The sequence below is a fragment of the Hemiscyllium ocellatum genome, chromosome 1, assembly GCF_020745735.1.
Source record: "Hemiscyllium ocellatum isolate sHemOce1 chromosome 1, sHemOce1.pat.X.cur, whole genome shotgun sequence".
In the NCBI taxonomy this organism is placed as follows: domain Eukaryota; kingdom Metazoa; phylum Chordata; class Chondrichthyes; order Orectolobiformes; family Hemiscylliidae; genus Hemiscyllium; species Hemiscyllium ocellatum.
Genome location: NC_083401.1, coordinates 132499530 through 132516684, shown reverse-complemented (window position 1 = coordinate 132516684; position 17155 = coordinate 132499530). Strand labels below are relative to the sequence as shown.

The window sequence follows — 17155 nt, the reverse complement described above, 5'->3', positions numbered from 1 at the left end:
AGCTTTAAACTCTGTTCAAGTTGTTCAATTACACATGTAGTATGAATTAGAAAAATCTTTGAACGAAGACAAATGACTCAACTTTCCATCTGATACATTTCATCCTAACCCTCATCACTTTGAAGCCATGACTCACATTAAAATTGATAGTGCAGAAGTGTTGGACAGACCGTTGGTACTTAAAGTTGACAAGGTACTGGACCCAGATGAGATGCATCTTTGATTATGAAGGAAGCAAGAATGGAAATTGTAGGGGCACTGGTCACAATCTTTCAGTTTTCCCTAAATTCAGGAAAGGTGCTAGAAGACTGAAAAACTACAAACATGGTAGCCTTGTTCAAGAAAATTTGTAAGGCTGAGCCCAGCAATTACCTAGCAATCAGTTTAACATCAGTGATAGAGAAGCTTCTATAAACAATTATTCAAAACAGAATTAATCGTTACCTGGAAAAGGGGGTTTGTTAGAAAGGGCCAGCATGGATTTTTGTTTTTCTAAATAGGGGAACAATGCTGAACTAACTTGAGAGATTTTTGAAGAGATAACAGAATGGGTCCATGCAAATGACACTCGATACAATGAATATTGACTTTTAGAGGACTTGTGAGGAAAGTTATGAGTCATGGACTGAACGGGTCAGTCACAACATTGATTAGTTGATAGGAAACAGTAGTTGTCAACAGATATTTTTTCAGGATGGAGGAAGGTTTGTAGTGGATGTCTCCAAGTGTCAGTACTGTGACTGTTTCTTTTCTTGATGTATATTAATGATTTATATCTTGGTGTGCAAGGGGCAATTTCAAAGGTTGTAGATGACAAAATTTGGAAGAACTGTAAACTGTTAGGAGGACATGATAGAACTCCAGAAGGACACAGACAAGTTAATGAAGTGGAAGATAGGTAGACAATGAATTTCAATCAATGCGCAAGGTGATGCAATTCGGTAGGAAGAATGTGGAAAGACAATAAAATGAGTACAATTCTAAGGGGGTGCAAGAGCAAAGTAAACTGGGTGTATACATATGTAGATTACAAAATGGCAGGACAGGTAGAGAGTGTAGTAAGTAAAGCTTTATTAACAGGTAGTGAGTACAACAGCAAAAAGGTGCTGTTAAACTTGTATAAGACATTTGTTAGCTCTCAACTGGAGTATCATATATAGTTATAGAGATCACAACAAAAAGGATGTGAACAAATTAGGGGGGATGAAAAGAAACAGTCTATAAAGGAACGCTCCAGGAATGAGAAACTTCAGTTATGAGGATAGACTGAAGGTCGGGTCTGTTCTTCTCAGAGTGAAGGAGGCTAAGAGAGGAACTGATAGACATCTTCAAAATCAGGAGTGAGCTGGATAGAATAAAGAGTGAGAAACTATTCCAGCTCTTATGAGGAACAAGAACAAGAGGGCATATATTATTCATGCATGTAGATTTTCCATAATAAAGATTATTTTAAAAATATATTTTGAAATCACATCTCATTAATTTCTGCAATCTACAGATGTCATTGTATAACCATTTAGTTATACAAACAAAAATTAGTATATCGTAAATTCCACAGACTAAATCTCAGAAATAATCATGTGTAATGGTATCTTCAATATATAGGCATCAAGGTGCTTTTTATTAAGACTATCGCTAATCTTATGTAGAATTTACATCTTTGTTTCAACTGAAAACTATTCTAGGAACAAAACACCAATATAGTATTATTGTGTGCTTAGTGCGTTAGGTTAAAAAAAACAGCAACAAAAGCAGTTCCAAACAAATTAAGCATTGCATAAAGAACAATTCTAAACCACTGAAATACATCCATTCCTTCTTAGAAAATTTTGGCTTATTGCATGTAATGCCCAACATTAGAATCCATGATCACTGTTTAAATACAGTATTGATATTTTATTCCCCCTGAAAATGTAAAGTTGTAAAGATAATTGGGAGCATAGAAATTTAATAGAGCACAGGTTGAGAAAGAGGGATAGAAAAAACTAAACTACCACAACAACAGTATATGCTACACCGCATAATTATAACTGAAAGGGTTACATACACTGTGTTCAGAAGTGGAAATAAGATGGAGGAATAAATATATAAAGGAATATATTTAGGAGTGAGAGATAGGGAATGATAAGCACAGGAAGTTTTACCCACCCCTCAAAAAATTGATAAGTGGCAATGAAATGAGTATAGGAAAGATAGATTGTATAAAGTGTGCAGGATTCCTTTCTTACCCAATATGCCTAAAAACAAAACTGATAAAAGTAGGTGCATTTCCTGATTACTACTGTAAAGTGAACTAGAATTAAACAAAGGAACACTAAAGACAGGGCAATCACAAACTATTTACATAAAAAAAATGTGAGAAGAACAAGAAAGAAAGAAATAGAATGCAAATAAGCTGGTATTAAAATGACAAAATCTGAACTAGGGAATATAAACTAGCAAAAACAAAACTAAGTACCAGTACAAAAGAAATGTAAAACATTTAGATTTTTTTTAGATTAGACTTACAGTGTGGAAACAGGCCCTTCGGCCCAACAAGTCCACACCGACCCGCCGAAGCGCAACCCACCCATACCCCTACATTTACCCCTTACCTAATACTACGGGCAATTTAGCATGGCCAATTCACCTGACCCGCACATCTTTGGACTGTGGGAGGAAACCGGAGCACCCGGAGGAAACCCACGCAGACACGGGGAGAACGTGCAAACTCCACACAGTCTGTCGCCTGAGTCGGGAATTGAACCCGGGTCTCAGGCGCTGTGAGGCAGCAGTGCTAACCACTGTACCACAATTTAAAATGTCAAGATTCCTGATGAAGGGCTTCTACCCGAAATGTCGACTCTCCTGCTCCTCAGATGCTGCCTGACCTGCTGTGCTTTGCCAGCACCACACTCCTGGCCCCGCCAAATAACAAAAGTGCCCAGAAGGAAAAAAAAGCAAGAAATCAGCCAATAAATATGTACCATGTGTGAATAAAGAAAAATGGAAAAAACAAAACTTAAGAAAAAGGTGGCTCAGTAGTTCGCACTGCTGCCTCACAGCACCAGGGACCCAGCCTCGATTCTAGCCACAGATGACTGTGTGGAATTCGCACATTGTTCCTGTGTCTGTGTGGGTGTCCTCCAGTGCTCCAGTTTCCTCCCTCAGTCCAAACATGTGCAGGTTAGGTTGACTGGCCATGTTAAATTGCCCATAGTGTCCAGGGATGTGCAGGTTGGATGGATGATCCATAAGAAATGTAGGATCATGGTATAGGATAGGAGGGATGGATACAGGTAGCTGGCTGTGAGGGTCAGTGTGTTCTCGGGCTAAATGGCCGGCTTTCACACTGTAGGAATTCTAGGATTCTATAAAGAAAAAGGTGTTAACAGACTACACAGGCAACCAATAAGGTATCAAGAGCATACATGAAAGGTTTAGAGGAAAACTAATTAGCATGACATGGAGAAAATAGAATCCTAAGTTCTTAATAACTGCGTTCAAAGGAAAAGTAAAGAATGCTCCAGATCAGTAAATAACAAAAGTAATAGTTATAGGCCAGTTAATGAAGAACAGCATCATGGACTGCCAATGGCAAGAATCAAAAATATAAAGAGACATTTAAAATAGAAATGAAGATTATTGATAAAATAATTAAGCTTAGAGAAAGGATAAAAAGGCTTCATCTGGATGGAGCAAAGCCCACGCTTCTTCAAATGTTGGGGAAGATATAGCATTTGCTTTAAAATTAAGCACATTTGAAATTAGCGCTAGAGAGCTAATACGAGAGCTAAAATGGAGTTAGAAAAATTAAGATAAAACTAGGAGCTAAAGTAGGCCAGACTCATAGAAGCCTGCTGCACCAATGATAAGATTATACTGTTCTAATCTTAGCCTCAAAACGACTGACTTTCATTGTTCCCTTGACTCTCTTATTGCTGAAAAATGTAAATATATTCAGGTTGAGATAGAAAATAACTCAGCCACCATGCTCTCACAGATAGACGGTATCAAAGATTCATGACACTCAAAAGAAATTCCTTCTCATTTGTTTAAAATTGGTAACACCATATTCTAAAACTATAATCCTAAATCTCAATATCGGCCAATGAAGCCTTTTCAGGAACAATTCCATCAAATCCCCTCAGAAACTTATGGTTCAATAAGATTACTTCTCATTTTTCTACACTCGAAAGAGCACAGAATCAACCTTCTCAACGCTCCTGATGAGACAACCTCGTCCCATAAATCAACCTAGTAAACCCTCTCTACGCTAATTCCAACGCAAGTACATCCTTTCTTAAGAGACCAAAACTGTACAGAGTTATGGTCTCAACAAGATGCTGCATATTTCTATTAAGACTTATCAACTTATTCCCCTTGTAACTTTTCAATTGTTCTCCCAATTGCATGACTTTGAATTCTTAACTCTGCATGTTCCATGTACAAGGACCCCCAGACCCCTCTGTTACTGCAGTATGCGGTCATCTCTCTTCCCTAAAGTAATATTTTGTTATGTTATTCTGGATAACTGCATATTTCCCACTTTATGCTTAATCTTACAAAGACCTTACCTTTTTATTATTCTATATTTTTGATACTGCACCGAGTTGGGAAAAGGACTATTCTAAAAACCTAAGATATTGGAAAGAATAGCCAGGATCTGTTATTAAAATGAAAATCGGCCAGCAATAGGTAATTGTTTACTCTGAAGTGGTGACCAGCTTTCAATGACAAAAACCTTCTGCTTGCTAAAAACTATCTAAATGTTCCTAGATTGCTGAAGAACTCAAGTGTTAACAAGATACCCAGAAGCCTGTGGAAGGGAAGGTGGTGGCCTTTTCTCTACAATTAAAAAAAAACCTAACCTTGAAGAAAGGCAACTTACTTTCCTTCACCAGTTGTCTAAGCCTTTGCTTTTAACTAATAAGTCAGAGACATTACAATGTGGCAAACCAGTTGCTCTGCACCTCCTCCAAGCTAGTGAAAGTACTTGAAAACATAGATGGACTAATAGCATGTCACAAAAATCCAAAAAGACAACTTCAGTGAACTATTCAGGGACAATAAGATAGCCTTCCTTTTTATCACCCTCACTCATCATACCAGTTTTTTTGCAAATCTGTATGTGTGTGCATAGGAGTGGCTTTAGACGAGGGAGAGAAATTTTAATGGTTAAAGTGGATGATTCATATTGTTCTGCAGACAGTTTCGTCATTGTTACCTAACCTAGAGATGTAGGACCACACTGAATTTTGGCCCTTCCTATTTCAGATGCTTCAGTTACTTAGTTATGCCACAGGAAGACTTTCTTTTAAACAATGCTGAAGAATGTTTTAGTCATAATCCATAACTGAAAAAAGTAACACCAAGGACAAGTGTTGGTACATCATGCTTCAATCAATATGACAAAAACAAAATGAGCGAGAAGGATTTTTCAACAGATATACAAAGCTGGGGTAAATCTGTTACGTGTAATAACACCAACATGTGCATTTTCTCTCAAATTAACAAACTCGTTATCTGCCAAAAACCCAATCAGCTTAATGTTAAACATTACAATTTTGCATCAAAAATATTACTTACATGGAACACACACAGCTTGGAAGCTACCAACATAATTTGGTCCTAATTCATAAATGATAGAAATACTGGAAGCAGGTAAAACTTCCTCCAAGAAGTGTGTAGGTCCTAGACGCCATACTAACGATGAGACCTGACGCTGAGCTGGAGGTGTTCCAATGTAGCCATACACTGTGCTAACAACTGGCAGATTAGTTGACCCTGATCCACCAGGTGAACTGTGGATATAATGAAGCTGCAAAGTCAAATAAAAAGAAAGTGATCATTGTCTCAATGTCTGCTTCACAAAGAAATATAAGTCAACCACATAAAATTTGCACTTTCTGGATGTCACAGCAAAAACTGTCAGCTCAAATTAAAAGTCAGTAGATAGATTGTGCAGTGTGAGTTCATTCCACTTGTAGTTTAACAATTAATGTTGTTTCAGTAAAAGCAATGTTTATAACATTACCTGGTTCTATTATTGGAATTTTGGATACTATTACACATCGAATACAATATAGCATGAAGCATTCACCACATGAAACAGAGACACTGCCAGAAAACTAAGACTAAAGTCTGCAAATACATAATTCAGTTACATTTCTTGAATAAAACGGTCTAAAAGTCTGCAGATGTCACCAAAATTTGCAGAGTCGCCGATAGTGAGGAAGGTTGTCAAAGGGTACAGCGGGATATAGATAGATTGCAGATTTAGGCAGAGAAATGGCGGATGGAGCTTCATGTGGACAAATGTGAGGTGATGAATTCTGAAAGATCAATTTCAGGTGTGAAATATATATTAATTGGTAGAACCTGGGTATCCAGGTCCACAAATCCCTGAAAGGGGCAACATAGGCGGATACGTTGGTCAAGAAGACATACTGCATGCTTGCCTTCAGGGGTCAGGGCATCAAATATAAAAGTTGGCAAGCTATGTTCTAACTGTATAAAACTTTAGCTAGGCCACATTTGGCATATGGCATGTAGTTCTGGCCATCAGGAAGGAGAAAGTGAGGACTGTTGGCGCTGGATATTAGAGTCCAAGAGTGTGGTGCTGGGAAAGCACAGCCGGTCAGGTAGCATCCGAGGTGCAGGAGAGTCAACGTTTTGAGCATATGCTCTTCATCAGGAATCAGGGGGCGGCCCAAGACAGCTGAGAGGTAAATGGGAAGAGGGTGGGGTTGGGAGAAGATAGGTAGATGTAGGTTTGGGTGGAAGTGATAGATAGATAGATAGATAGATAGATAGATAGATAGATAGATAGAGAGAGAGAGAGAGAGACACACTAGTGGGGTTCTGCCCTTGTTGCGAATGGAGGGGTGGTTCAAGGGCAGAGGTGCAGGAAGTGGAGGATACACGCTGGAGCGCATCGTCGACCATATGGGTGGGGAAATTGCAGTGTTTGAATAACTAGGCCATTTGGGATGTTGCATATTGGAATTGGCCTTCTGGGAACAGGTGCGATGGAGGAATAGAGTTTTTACAGGAGGCAGGGTGGGAGGAGGTGTAGTCCAGGTGGCCGTGAGTGTCGGTGGGTTTGAAGTAGATGGCCATGTTGAATCGGTCGCTGGAAGTGGAGATGGAGAGATCTAGGAAGGGGAGGTGAGTGTCCGAGATTGTCCAGGTAAACTGGAGGTCAGGGTGGAAGGTATTCATGAAGGTGATGAACTGTTCAACCTCCTCGTGGGAGCACAAGGTGGTGCCAATATCATCATCGATGTAGCAGTGGAAAATATAGGGAATGCTGCCTGTGTAGCTGTGGAAGATGGACTGTTTCATGGACCCAAAGAAGAGACAGCAGCAGTTGAGGCCCATGGCTCTCCCTATGGTCTGGAGGAAGTGGGAGGATTGAAAGGAGAAATTGTTGAGGGTGAGGACCAGTTCAACTGATCGAATGAGTGTCAGTGGAAGAGTACTGGTTGGGTCAGCAGGAGAGGAAGAAACAGAGGGCTTGGATGCCTTTGTCATGGCGGATGATGTGTACAGAGACTAGGTGTCCATGGGGAAGATGAGGCATTGGGAGCCAGGAAAATGAAAGTCATGAAGGAGGTGGAGGGCGTGGATGGCGTCCTGAATGTATATGGTGAGATCCTGGACCAAAGGGGACAGGATAGTGTCAAGGCATAGAGAGATAAGGTTGGTGGGGCAGGAGCAGGGTGAGGTGATGGGTCGATGGGGGCAGTCAGGTTTGTGAATTTTGGGTAGAGGGTGCAATCAAGTGGTGCAGGGTTCCCAGACTATGGGGTTGGAGGCTGTTAGTGGGAGATCCCCTGAAGTGATGAGGTTGTGGATGGTTTGGTGATGGGGGGGGGGGGGGGGGGGGGGGGGGGGGGGAGTGAGGTCTTGGTTGAGGGGGCAGTAGGAGGTGGTGCATGCAAGTTTGCTTCAGCTGTGTGAAGGTTGGTGTGCCAAACTACCTCGTGACTCCCTTGGCTGCTAGCTTGATAATGAGTTTGGGGTTGGAACGGAGGGCTGCGCGTTGCTAGGGTGAGGGGTAAGAGTGGGTGAGGGGAGTGGTCAGATTGAGGCAGTCAAAGAAATGATAGCAGTTGGAGATGAAGAGATAGAGGACAGGTAACAGACCGCACGGGGTGTCCAGGTAGATGGAGTGTGCTGGAGGCAGGAGAAGGGGTCCTCACAGAGTGGGCGGGACTCTTGATGGAAGACGCAAAGATGCCCCTTCGAATCCTCCCACTTCCTCCAGACCAAAGGGGCAGCAATGGGCACCTACTTTGGGCCCAGCTATGCCTGCCGCTTCATCGGGTACGTGGAACAGTCCGTCTTCTGCAGCTACACTGGCACCATTCCCCACTGTATCAACGCCGCCTCATGCTCCCAGGAGGAAGTTGAACAGTTCATCACCTTCACAAGATTCTTCCACTCCAATCTCAAGTTCATCAGGACCATTTTGGACACTTCTCTCCCATTCCTGGACCTCTCCATCTCCATTTTCAGTGACCGACTCAACACTTACATCTACTTCAAACCCACCTACTCCCACAACTACTTGATCTATACCTCCTCCCATCCTGCATCCTGTAAAAAAGCTATCCCTTATTCCCAATTCCTCTGTCTCCATCGCATCTGCTCCCAGGAGGACCAATTCCACCACAGAACATCCCAGATGGCCACCTCCTTCAAAGTCCACAACTTCCCGTCCTATATGATCGACGATGCTCTCTAGCGCATCTCCTCCACTTTTCGCACCTCTTCACTTGAACACGACCCCTCCAATCACAACAAGGACAAAATCGTCTAGTCCTCACTTTCTACTCCACCAACCTCTAGATACAACACATCATCCTCTGCCAATTCCGCCTCCTACAAACAGGACCCACCATTAGAGATATAGTTCTCTCCCTACCCCCATCTGCATTCCGTAGAGACCATTCCCTTCACAACTCCCTTGTCAAGTCCACGCCCTCACACCAACCCACCCTCCACTCCCGGCACCTTCCCCTGCCACCACAAGTAGTGCAAAACCTGAGCCCACACCTATCCCTTACTTTCATCCAACGGCCCAAAGGATCTTTCCACATCTGGCAGAGATATACCTGTACTTCCACACACATCATCCACTGTGTCCATTGCTGTCGATGTGGTCTCCTCTACATTGGGGAGACCGGACACCAACTTGCAGAACATTTCAAAGAACATCTCTGGGACACGTGCACTATACAACCCCACCGCCCTGTGGCTAAACACTTTTACCCTGCCTTCCACTCTGCCAAGAACATGCAAGTCCTTGGGACTCCTCCACTGCCAAACTCTAGCCACCTAATGTGAGAGGAAGAACGGCTCATCTTCTGCCTTGGGACCCTCCAAACACACAACATCAATGGGATTTCACCAGTTGCCTCACTCCACCACTGCCCATTTCACCACATACCCCTCCTCACCAATCTTATTCCAGATCCAACTTTCCAATTCGACTCTGACTTCAAACTGTCCATTTTCCTTCCCGCCTATCTGTTCCACCCTCCGCTTGACCTATCACCAGCCCTACCTTCATCTACCTGTTGCATTCCCAGCTACCTTCCCCTCAGCCCCACCCCATTCCCATTTAGCTCTCAGTCCCCTTAGGCCATCCCCTCATTCCTGATGAAGAGCTTATGCTCGAAAAGCCAACTCTCCTGCTCCTCGGATGTTGCCTGACCTGCTGTGCATTTCCAGCACCGCACTCTTTGACCAAGTGCTGGCCGTAACACGACCAGAAGAATGTGGATGTTTTGGAGTGGGTGTAGAGAAGGTTTACCAGGATACTGTCTGGTCTGGAAGGTTTTAGGTATGAAGAGAGATTGGATAAACTGGATTGTTGGGGTGATCTAAGAGGTCTACAAAATCCAGAGAGACGTAGATAGAGTGAATAGTCAGAGGCTTTTTCCCAGGGTGGAAAGGTCAACTACAAGATGGCACAGATTCAAGGGGAGAGGGGGATAGTTTAAGGGAGAAGTATGGGGAACATTTCTCACAAAAGCTGGTGGGGTCTGGAATGCACTGCCAACAAAGGTGGTGGAAGCAGACATGTTAGCACCATTTGAGGTGCATCGTAATAGACACAAATGGAAGGAGAAATAGAAACAGCGTATGGACAATAAGCAGCGAGTCTAAATTATGACGAAGAATTGGCAGAGGCTTGGTGGTCCAATGAGTCTGTGTTCCTATGCTGTAATATTCTTCTTTGTTCCAAATGCTGGCATCACTAATTCAGTTATTGCATAGTTTTTTATAACAGACATGATTAATCCATTACTGCTACACTCTACCACAATTCCTTGGTTTTAGTTTTTTTTTGAGGGAAGGAGAAAATACTTTGCTAATATTGGGGTGCCACGGGTGACTCAGTGGTTAGCATTGCTGCCTTGCAGCGCCAGGGACCCAGGTTCGATTCCAGCCTCTCTCAATTGGCTGTGTGGAGTCTGTACATTCTCCCTATGTTTGCATGGATTTCCTCTGGATACTCCGGTTTCCTCCCACTGTCCAAAGATGTGCAGGTTAGGTGAATTGACCATGCTAAACTGTCGTAGTGCTCACAGATGAGTAGATTAGGTGCCTTATTCGGGGTAAACAGAGTAATAGGGTAGGGGAATGGGTCTGGGTGGGTGACTGTTCAGGTGGTCGGTGTGGACTTGTTAGGCCGATGGGCCTGTTTCCACACTGTTGGGATTCTATGATTTCAAAGAAACAATTTGCATCCTTTCCATATGGAAATTGACACTAGTTTAATTGAGACTGTCAATGTTTAGTTCAAACATGCTGACATTATTACTGGGTACTGTACTCCTTTGTGATTTCTTAGATTGCTACTCCAGCTAGCCAAAGAAGGATGTCTTTGTTTGAAAACAAAAAGTTGGCAACTGAAAAAGTCATTAAATAGAGAAACGTACTATGACCAATTAAAATGTAAACGCTGAAATTTTAATGGGGTGGATTGTCTTAAAATTCAAGAAACTATGAAATTTAATTAAATTAAATTCAAATATATTATATTTAATTGTTTACTTAATTGTCAAATTAGTTGCTGTAAAAATGATAACTACCTAATTAATTTGCTTGGAATAAATGCTATACTATTGGTTGTGTTTTATACTGGGATGTATCACATTGCTCTGGTCAATTTCTAGTTTAAAAGACAACATAACTTTCTTGAACTATAAAATCATGGTATTTTCTTTAGTTTAAATGTTTAGTTCTTTAGTTTCATTATTTTGGAATGTATAAACTTTCCTGGAGAATCCATAAAAGTGATCTGAACAAACTAAATCAATTGAAAAACAAAGAACAAATTGTCCAGAAAATGTTTTCAATACATTAACAGGCCCAAGTACATGCCCTTAGAGACTTGGTAGTCTTAGCAATTCTGAATGGATTTTCTTTTGCTGCCATTAAAAGCCCATGTTACAAGCTTTCTCCATATTGTATGGTAAACAGTATTGTATGTATTTTTATCCCCTAGTCATTAGATAACCATTTAGGACTGCTTTTACTAAAGTACTTACTAAAAACAAATAGTTCCTCTGGGAATTGACATCTACTAGTCAATCAATTGGCTTTCACTATTTGATAAGCTAAAAATTATACTTGGACAGGAACAAACATCACCTAGAGGGAGAACTGTGAAGTCAAAAATAATGATAAACTGTCAGAAAAATCTTGTTGGAAGGAACCTCATCACTGATGCTCTGTACAAGCAGTGTATATTATCTACAACAAACACTGCAGAAATTCACCAAATTCACCTTAGACAGCACCTTCTAAACCCATGACCACATCCATTTAGAAGAACAAGGCTAGCAGATACATGGAAACATCACCTGCAAGTTCTCCTCTAAGTAACCCACCATTCCTTCACTGCCACTAAGTCAAAATTGTGGAATTCATTCCCCAACAGCATTTGTGGTCAAGCTACAGTACATGGACTGCAGTTCCAGCAAGCAGTTTTGATCACCTTTCATCATCTTCTCAAAGGCCCCGAAGGACTGACAATTAATGCAGGCCAGCCAGTGACACCGATGTCCGTGAGTGAATTTTAGAAAAAATTGTATTCCTTGAACAATACAAAGACCCAAGTGATTCGGCAGTGATGGATCCTTTTTATTATACCAATGTGGATAGAGTCACTGGACTTGTGATGTCATTTTAAAGAGAACACAAACTGACCTGCAGCAGCAGAAAGTTATCTGCAACAAAAATTATTTGGTAAAAGGAGTATTCCTGCATTCCAAATGATTTTACAGTTGCAACTTTTGACATGGGTTCTCTCAAAGCGTCATACCTTTACTGTGTTAACATGCTGACCGTCCACATACAAGGTAGCAGTGCTGTTCTTTAACATTCCTTTACTCATCACAAGTACCAGGTGATGCCACTGTCCCTCATTAATCAGATCACTGCAGCGAAATCGGGCACAGCAGGGAAGAATTTCATAAAAGGACGACTCTTCACTGAAGTCATCAACTAAAAAGAGAACAACAATTAAACCCTTGTTTGACAGGATGACATCACAGTGCACTGCTGCATTTCATAACTACTATATCGTTTAGCCACAATACTCCACATGCTACAATTAATAATAATACAATGCCTTTAATGCAGCAGAATATTGTTTTACAAAAACTTCAGGCAAAAGTTCATGATGGTGGGAAGACTAATCACCAATTTGAAAGAAAAGTAGTTGCTGGCTACCAGGGAGTTATGAAGCCCGCCCCAAAGGCACTGCATGCTTCAATTAGTGCAAAATAACATGTTTCGCACACTGGAACTGCCTGGACACAGCTAACCTGGTGGCATTATGTGGGGTGGATTTAAAAGTGTACATTGGAAGGAAGAGGTGGAGGACAGTCAAGTACGGAGGGGCATGTGCCTGGTGCACAAAGAGCACCTTCCTAAGTCAGTACCCTTCTTAGCACTCTTCCAAAGATTTGCTTTGGAAAAACTGGGCGCCCACTCCCATCCAACAGCTCACACCTATTGCATAAGCACATGGAAAGATAATATTGGGATTAATTGGACTGCTAACAAACTCAATAGACTGTTAACTCCTTATTTAAATATGACAGGTTGCTGATTTCATTGTCTATCCACCTCCACAATTCAACAATTAGCTCGGCATTGCATAGCCTGAGCATTCACCCTAAAATACATGTTGCACTTCTCTCAATGAAAACACTTCCAGCAATAGCATGTTAAATAAATCCCATTAGAAAACAAAATATTAAACTGAGTCACTCAAGTAGTTTTAGGTCAGGAAGTTGGTTAGCTCAGTTGGCTGGGCAGTTGGATTAATGCCAACAGCATGGGTTCAATATCTTCACCAGCTGATGTTACCATGAAGGATTTTGCTTCTCAACCTCTAACCTCGTCTAAGGCGTGGTGACCTCAGATTGAACTACCACCAGTTTTACCACCATACCCAAGATGTGGTCTCATCAGCACCTTGTACAGTTTTAGTAACTAGCTTTGTGTTTGGGGCGACATGACGGTTCAGTGGTCAGCACCACTGCCTCACAGAGCTGGCAATAGAGTTATACATTTTGCGTGTCTGCATGGTTTTCGAAACAGGTACTCCTGTTTCATCGCTTAGTCCAAAGATATGCAGGATAGGTGGACTGGCCATGCTAAATGGCCCACAGCGTCCAGAGATGTGTAGGCTAGGTGGATTACTCATGGAAAAGCAGGGTTACAAGGATAGGGTTGGGATGGGATGCTGTTCGGAAGATTGGTGTGGACTCGATGGGCCAAATGGACTGTTTCCACACTGTAGGGATTCTATGAAGTACTCCCAAGTCCCTTTGTGTTCTAGCTTTCTGCAGGTTTTCTCCAGTTAAATAAAATTTTGTTCTCCCTTCCAAAAATGAACAATTTCACATTTTCCCCATGTTGTACTCCAATTGCTAACTGTTTGCTTGCTTACTCAATCTATCAACAAACTGCTTGCCACCTCCTCACAACCTACCTTTCCACCTATTTTGAGCCATCTGCAAATTTGGCTACGATAGGTAAAGCAGAGTACTGGCAACATACATCTGAAAAACCAATGACGTTGTCAGTTTACAGATGAGAAATAAGAAGTGGCCAAAAATACATGCTTTGTGTCACCAGAGCTAACTGTTTGGGCTGTACAAAGAAACCAATGATGCAGATTCTCTGGTTATGACTAAACAAGATGAGAATGGACCCAGCAAATCACAGCCTCACACATGATGGCGATGTAGATGTAGAGGAAAATTATATCATCAATTGCTTCAAAACTTGCAGACAGTTTGAAAGAAATCAGGTGATGTAGTCATCTTTATCACAGTCACATGGAACGCCTTTTGTGATGTGATAAGAGCTGTGGGATATAGGCCTGATGCAGACATTTAGACCTGGAGTGCCAGGAATAGAGAACTTGGATTTGGAAGGCAACATATTCACAGAAATGTGGAAGAAAAGGAATGTTAGAGAACAATGATGAGAAACTTGAAGCAGAAACCTGAAATCAACAATGGCAGCTGAAATACTTTGTAACTTGTGATAGCGTTTTCAAGTCCAATTATTTTATGATAGATATAAATTTGTGAAACGATGTTAAGATCAATTAAAATTGTTCCATTTCTAAAACAGCTGCATTTTCCTCAGTAACAACTCGCCTTTACGTATATCCTCTAAGATAGAAAACAGCCCAATATGCTTTGGAAATAAAATGAAACTAAAATTCATACCAACGCAGAGGGGGAAAATACTAGATGGTGACCAAAATGCTGGTCAAAGAGGTGGGTTTTAAAGGAAGAGCAGGATAATTAAAAATGTATATTACAGCATGTCTGAAATACATCTTTTCAATGGCACTAAAAGACAGGCACAAATGCTGACCTTGTTACAGTATTCATATCTGATAAAATATTTTTTCAAATAGTGCACTACTGCACCATGAGTCAGAAAGGAAATGATGAACTTCAGAACTTAAGGAAGAATTAGTATTAAGAACTCTCATGAAGGATTTTATTTTAAAAAGCAATGTTTGCACCCATGCACAACCTACCGATTAACATTCTCAGTTGCATACATTTATGAGATATGGCTTTGACAAGCATCTGATGTTAGTGTATAAATGAATTTTAGCAGTCTGAATAATTTTCCTTGAATTTTACCTTCTTCTTACTTTTCCCAATCAAAGAAAACCAAAACAACCAAACACCAGAATCTTACCTGAACCCTCCAAAGGCTACCATTACAGGGGATAATTGCAAAGTATAGTTTTATTCACTGGAATAAAGCAGGTCAAGGTGGTTTAACTGAAGTTTTTTTGATTTTAAAATAAATATATTGACTGGATAGAGAGAAACACTTTATGATGATACAGCTTAGGGCAGTGAGAGATATCTTTAAAATCAAAGCCTGGGCAGTAAGTTTAAGTGGCCCATTTTAAGGTGCACTGCAAGCAAAGTGTGGTAGTAGAGTAGAACAAATTGTTATTTTTTCACGTCCTCTATAGTTAAGTCAGAAGCAAAATATTTATCCTTCTGCCATTTCCTCACCATGATAAACTCTCAATTCTTACAATTCTCGACAATTAATTCATTTTTTATGAACTTCTTTTTGCCTTTTTCGATATTTGTAGAAACACTTGCTATCAGTTTCTATATTTCTCACTAGCCTCCTCTCACATTATTTTCTTTCTCCTGATTAATCTGGGTCAGTCATTCTGTGGTGGTTTATATTCTGACCAGCTTTGCACAATATTGGTGTTTTTAAATTAAGTTTAATTACTTCCTTAATTTCTTCAGTTACTCTTTGGTGGTATGTCCTCCCTTTATAATTTTTAAGGGTAGGAATTTACTCATGTCGAGTATTCTAAAATATATCCTTAGATGAATACCTCTGTTTCTCTATGATTTCTCTGAGCCAAATACCTGTTTGCCCACATGGTTTCCCTTACTGAAGTTTAAAACACTACTCTTGGATTCACTCTTCGCACTCTCAAATGGAATATAAAATTCAATCATTTTGTGGTCACTACAATTTGGAACTGCTTTTACTTAAAGATGATTAATTGATCCTGTCTCATTACACAATACTAGGTCTAACATAACTTTCTCTTTGGTGTCCTTGCAGCACAGTGGTAATATTCCCACCTCTGAGCCATAGGACCTGGGTTCAAATCTCACCTGCTTTAGAACTGTGTTGTAACATCTCTGAACAGGCTGTTCAGAAATTTAAAATATCTATAACCTGCTATCTAGTTGGTTCATGCTGTTCCAAGAAATTTAAAAGCATTTTATGAATTTCTCATTCAGACTGGCACTGCCAATCTGATATTTTCAGTTTGTCTGTCAATTAAAATCATCCATGATAAAGGGAATGCAGACCCTTTGTCACTAGTACTCAACATTTCTCTTTGCATAGTTCACTCTCCAATGTGATTAGTGTTAGCAGACCTGTAGATCACCACAACAATTGAGTTCCTTCCCCCACTAATTCCATTTCCACCCAATTCGATTTTACATTCTATCTCTTAATGATCTAACTTACTATTATTCTTGAATGTCACATACTGAATAATTAAAGCTCAATCTTGGTCATCCTGCAGATATGTCCCTATATTATCAGATCATATTTACTTCAGTATGTACTGTTCATTTGTTTACTTTGTTGGAATGCTACATGTACACAAATATAGAAGCACTAGCTTTGCCTTTCTGTTACCCTTGTTACATTGAGTCATGAAGGTTAGTCCATTCTTAGGTTTTTCTCTCTTTATCTTTTCATACCAGTTGCTGACCTTCACTTTCCATATTCCGATTCGGCTCTCCTGTTTTATCTGTACTCCTTGATTTGTTGCATCTACCCAAACTTAATCTGCTACTGCTACTTAAGTTTAATTCCTCACCAACCTTCTTTAGTTTGAAGCCCTCTCGACATCCCTAGTTACACAGCTTGCTGAAACACCTATCCCAGCACAGATCATGCATAGATGATTTCAAGAGTACAGATTCCACTTTCCTCAATGCTGATGCCAGTGCTGGACAGAACTGAACTCATTTCCCCTAAATCGTTCTTTGAGCCATGTGTTCATTTGTCCAATCTTATCTGCTCTATGTCAATTTGTCCATGGGTCAAGTAATAA

General features: G+C 40.7%; 1 protein-coding gene across 6 annotated transcripts in view; it reads right to left on the bottom strand.

The window, feature by feature from the left end:
- Positions 1–17155, bottom strand: part of wdfy3 (WD repeat and FYVE domain containing 3) — a 400898-nt gene that overhangs the window by 198580 nt on the left and 185163 nt on the right. For all 6 annotated transcript variants that reach the window (XM_060826089.1, XM_060826126.1, XM_060826116.1 and 3 more), the window contains exons 19-20: positions 12323–12504; positions 5569–5800 (exon numbers count right to left, since the gene is read on the bottom strand). In XM_060826089.1, the coding sequence (XP_060682072.1) occupies positions 5569–5800; positions 12323–12504 (414 nt within the window). The remainder of the gene's footprint in view (positions 1–5568; positions 5801–12322; positions 12505–17155) is intronic.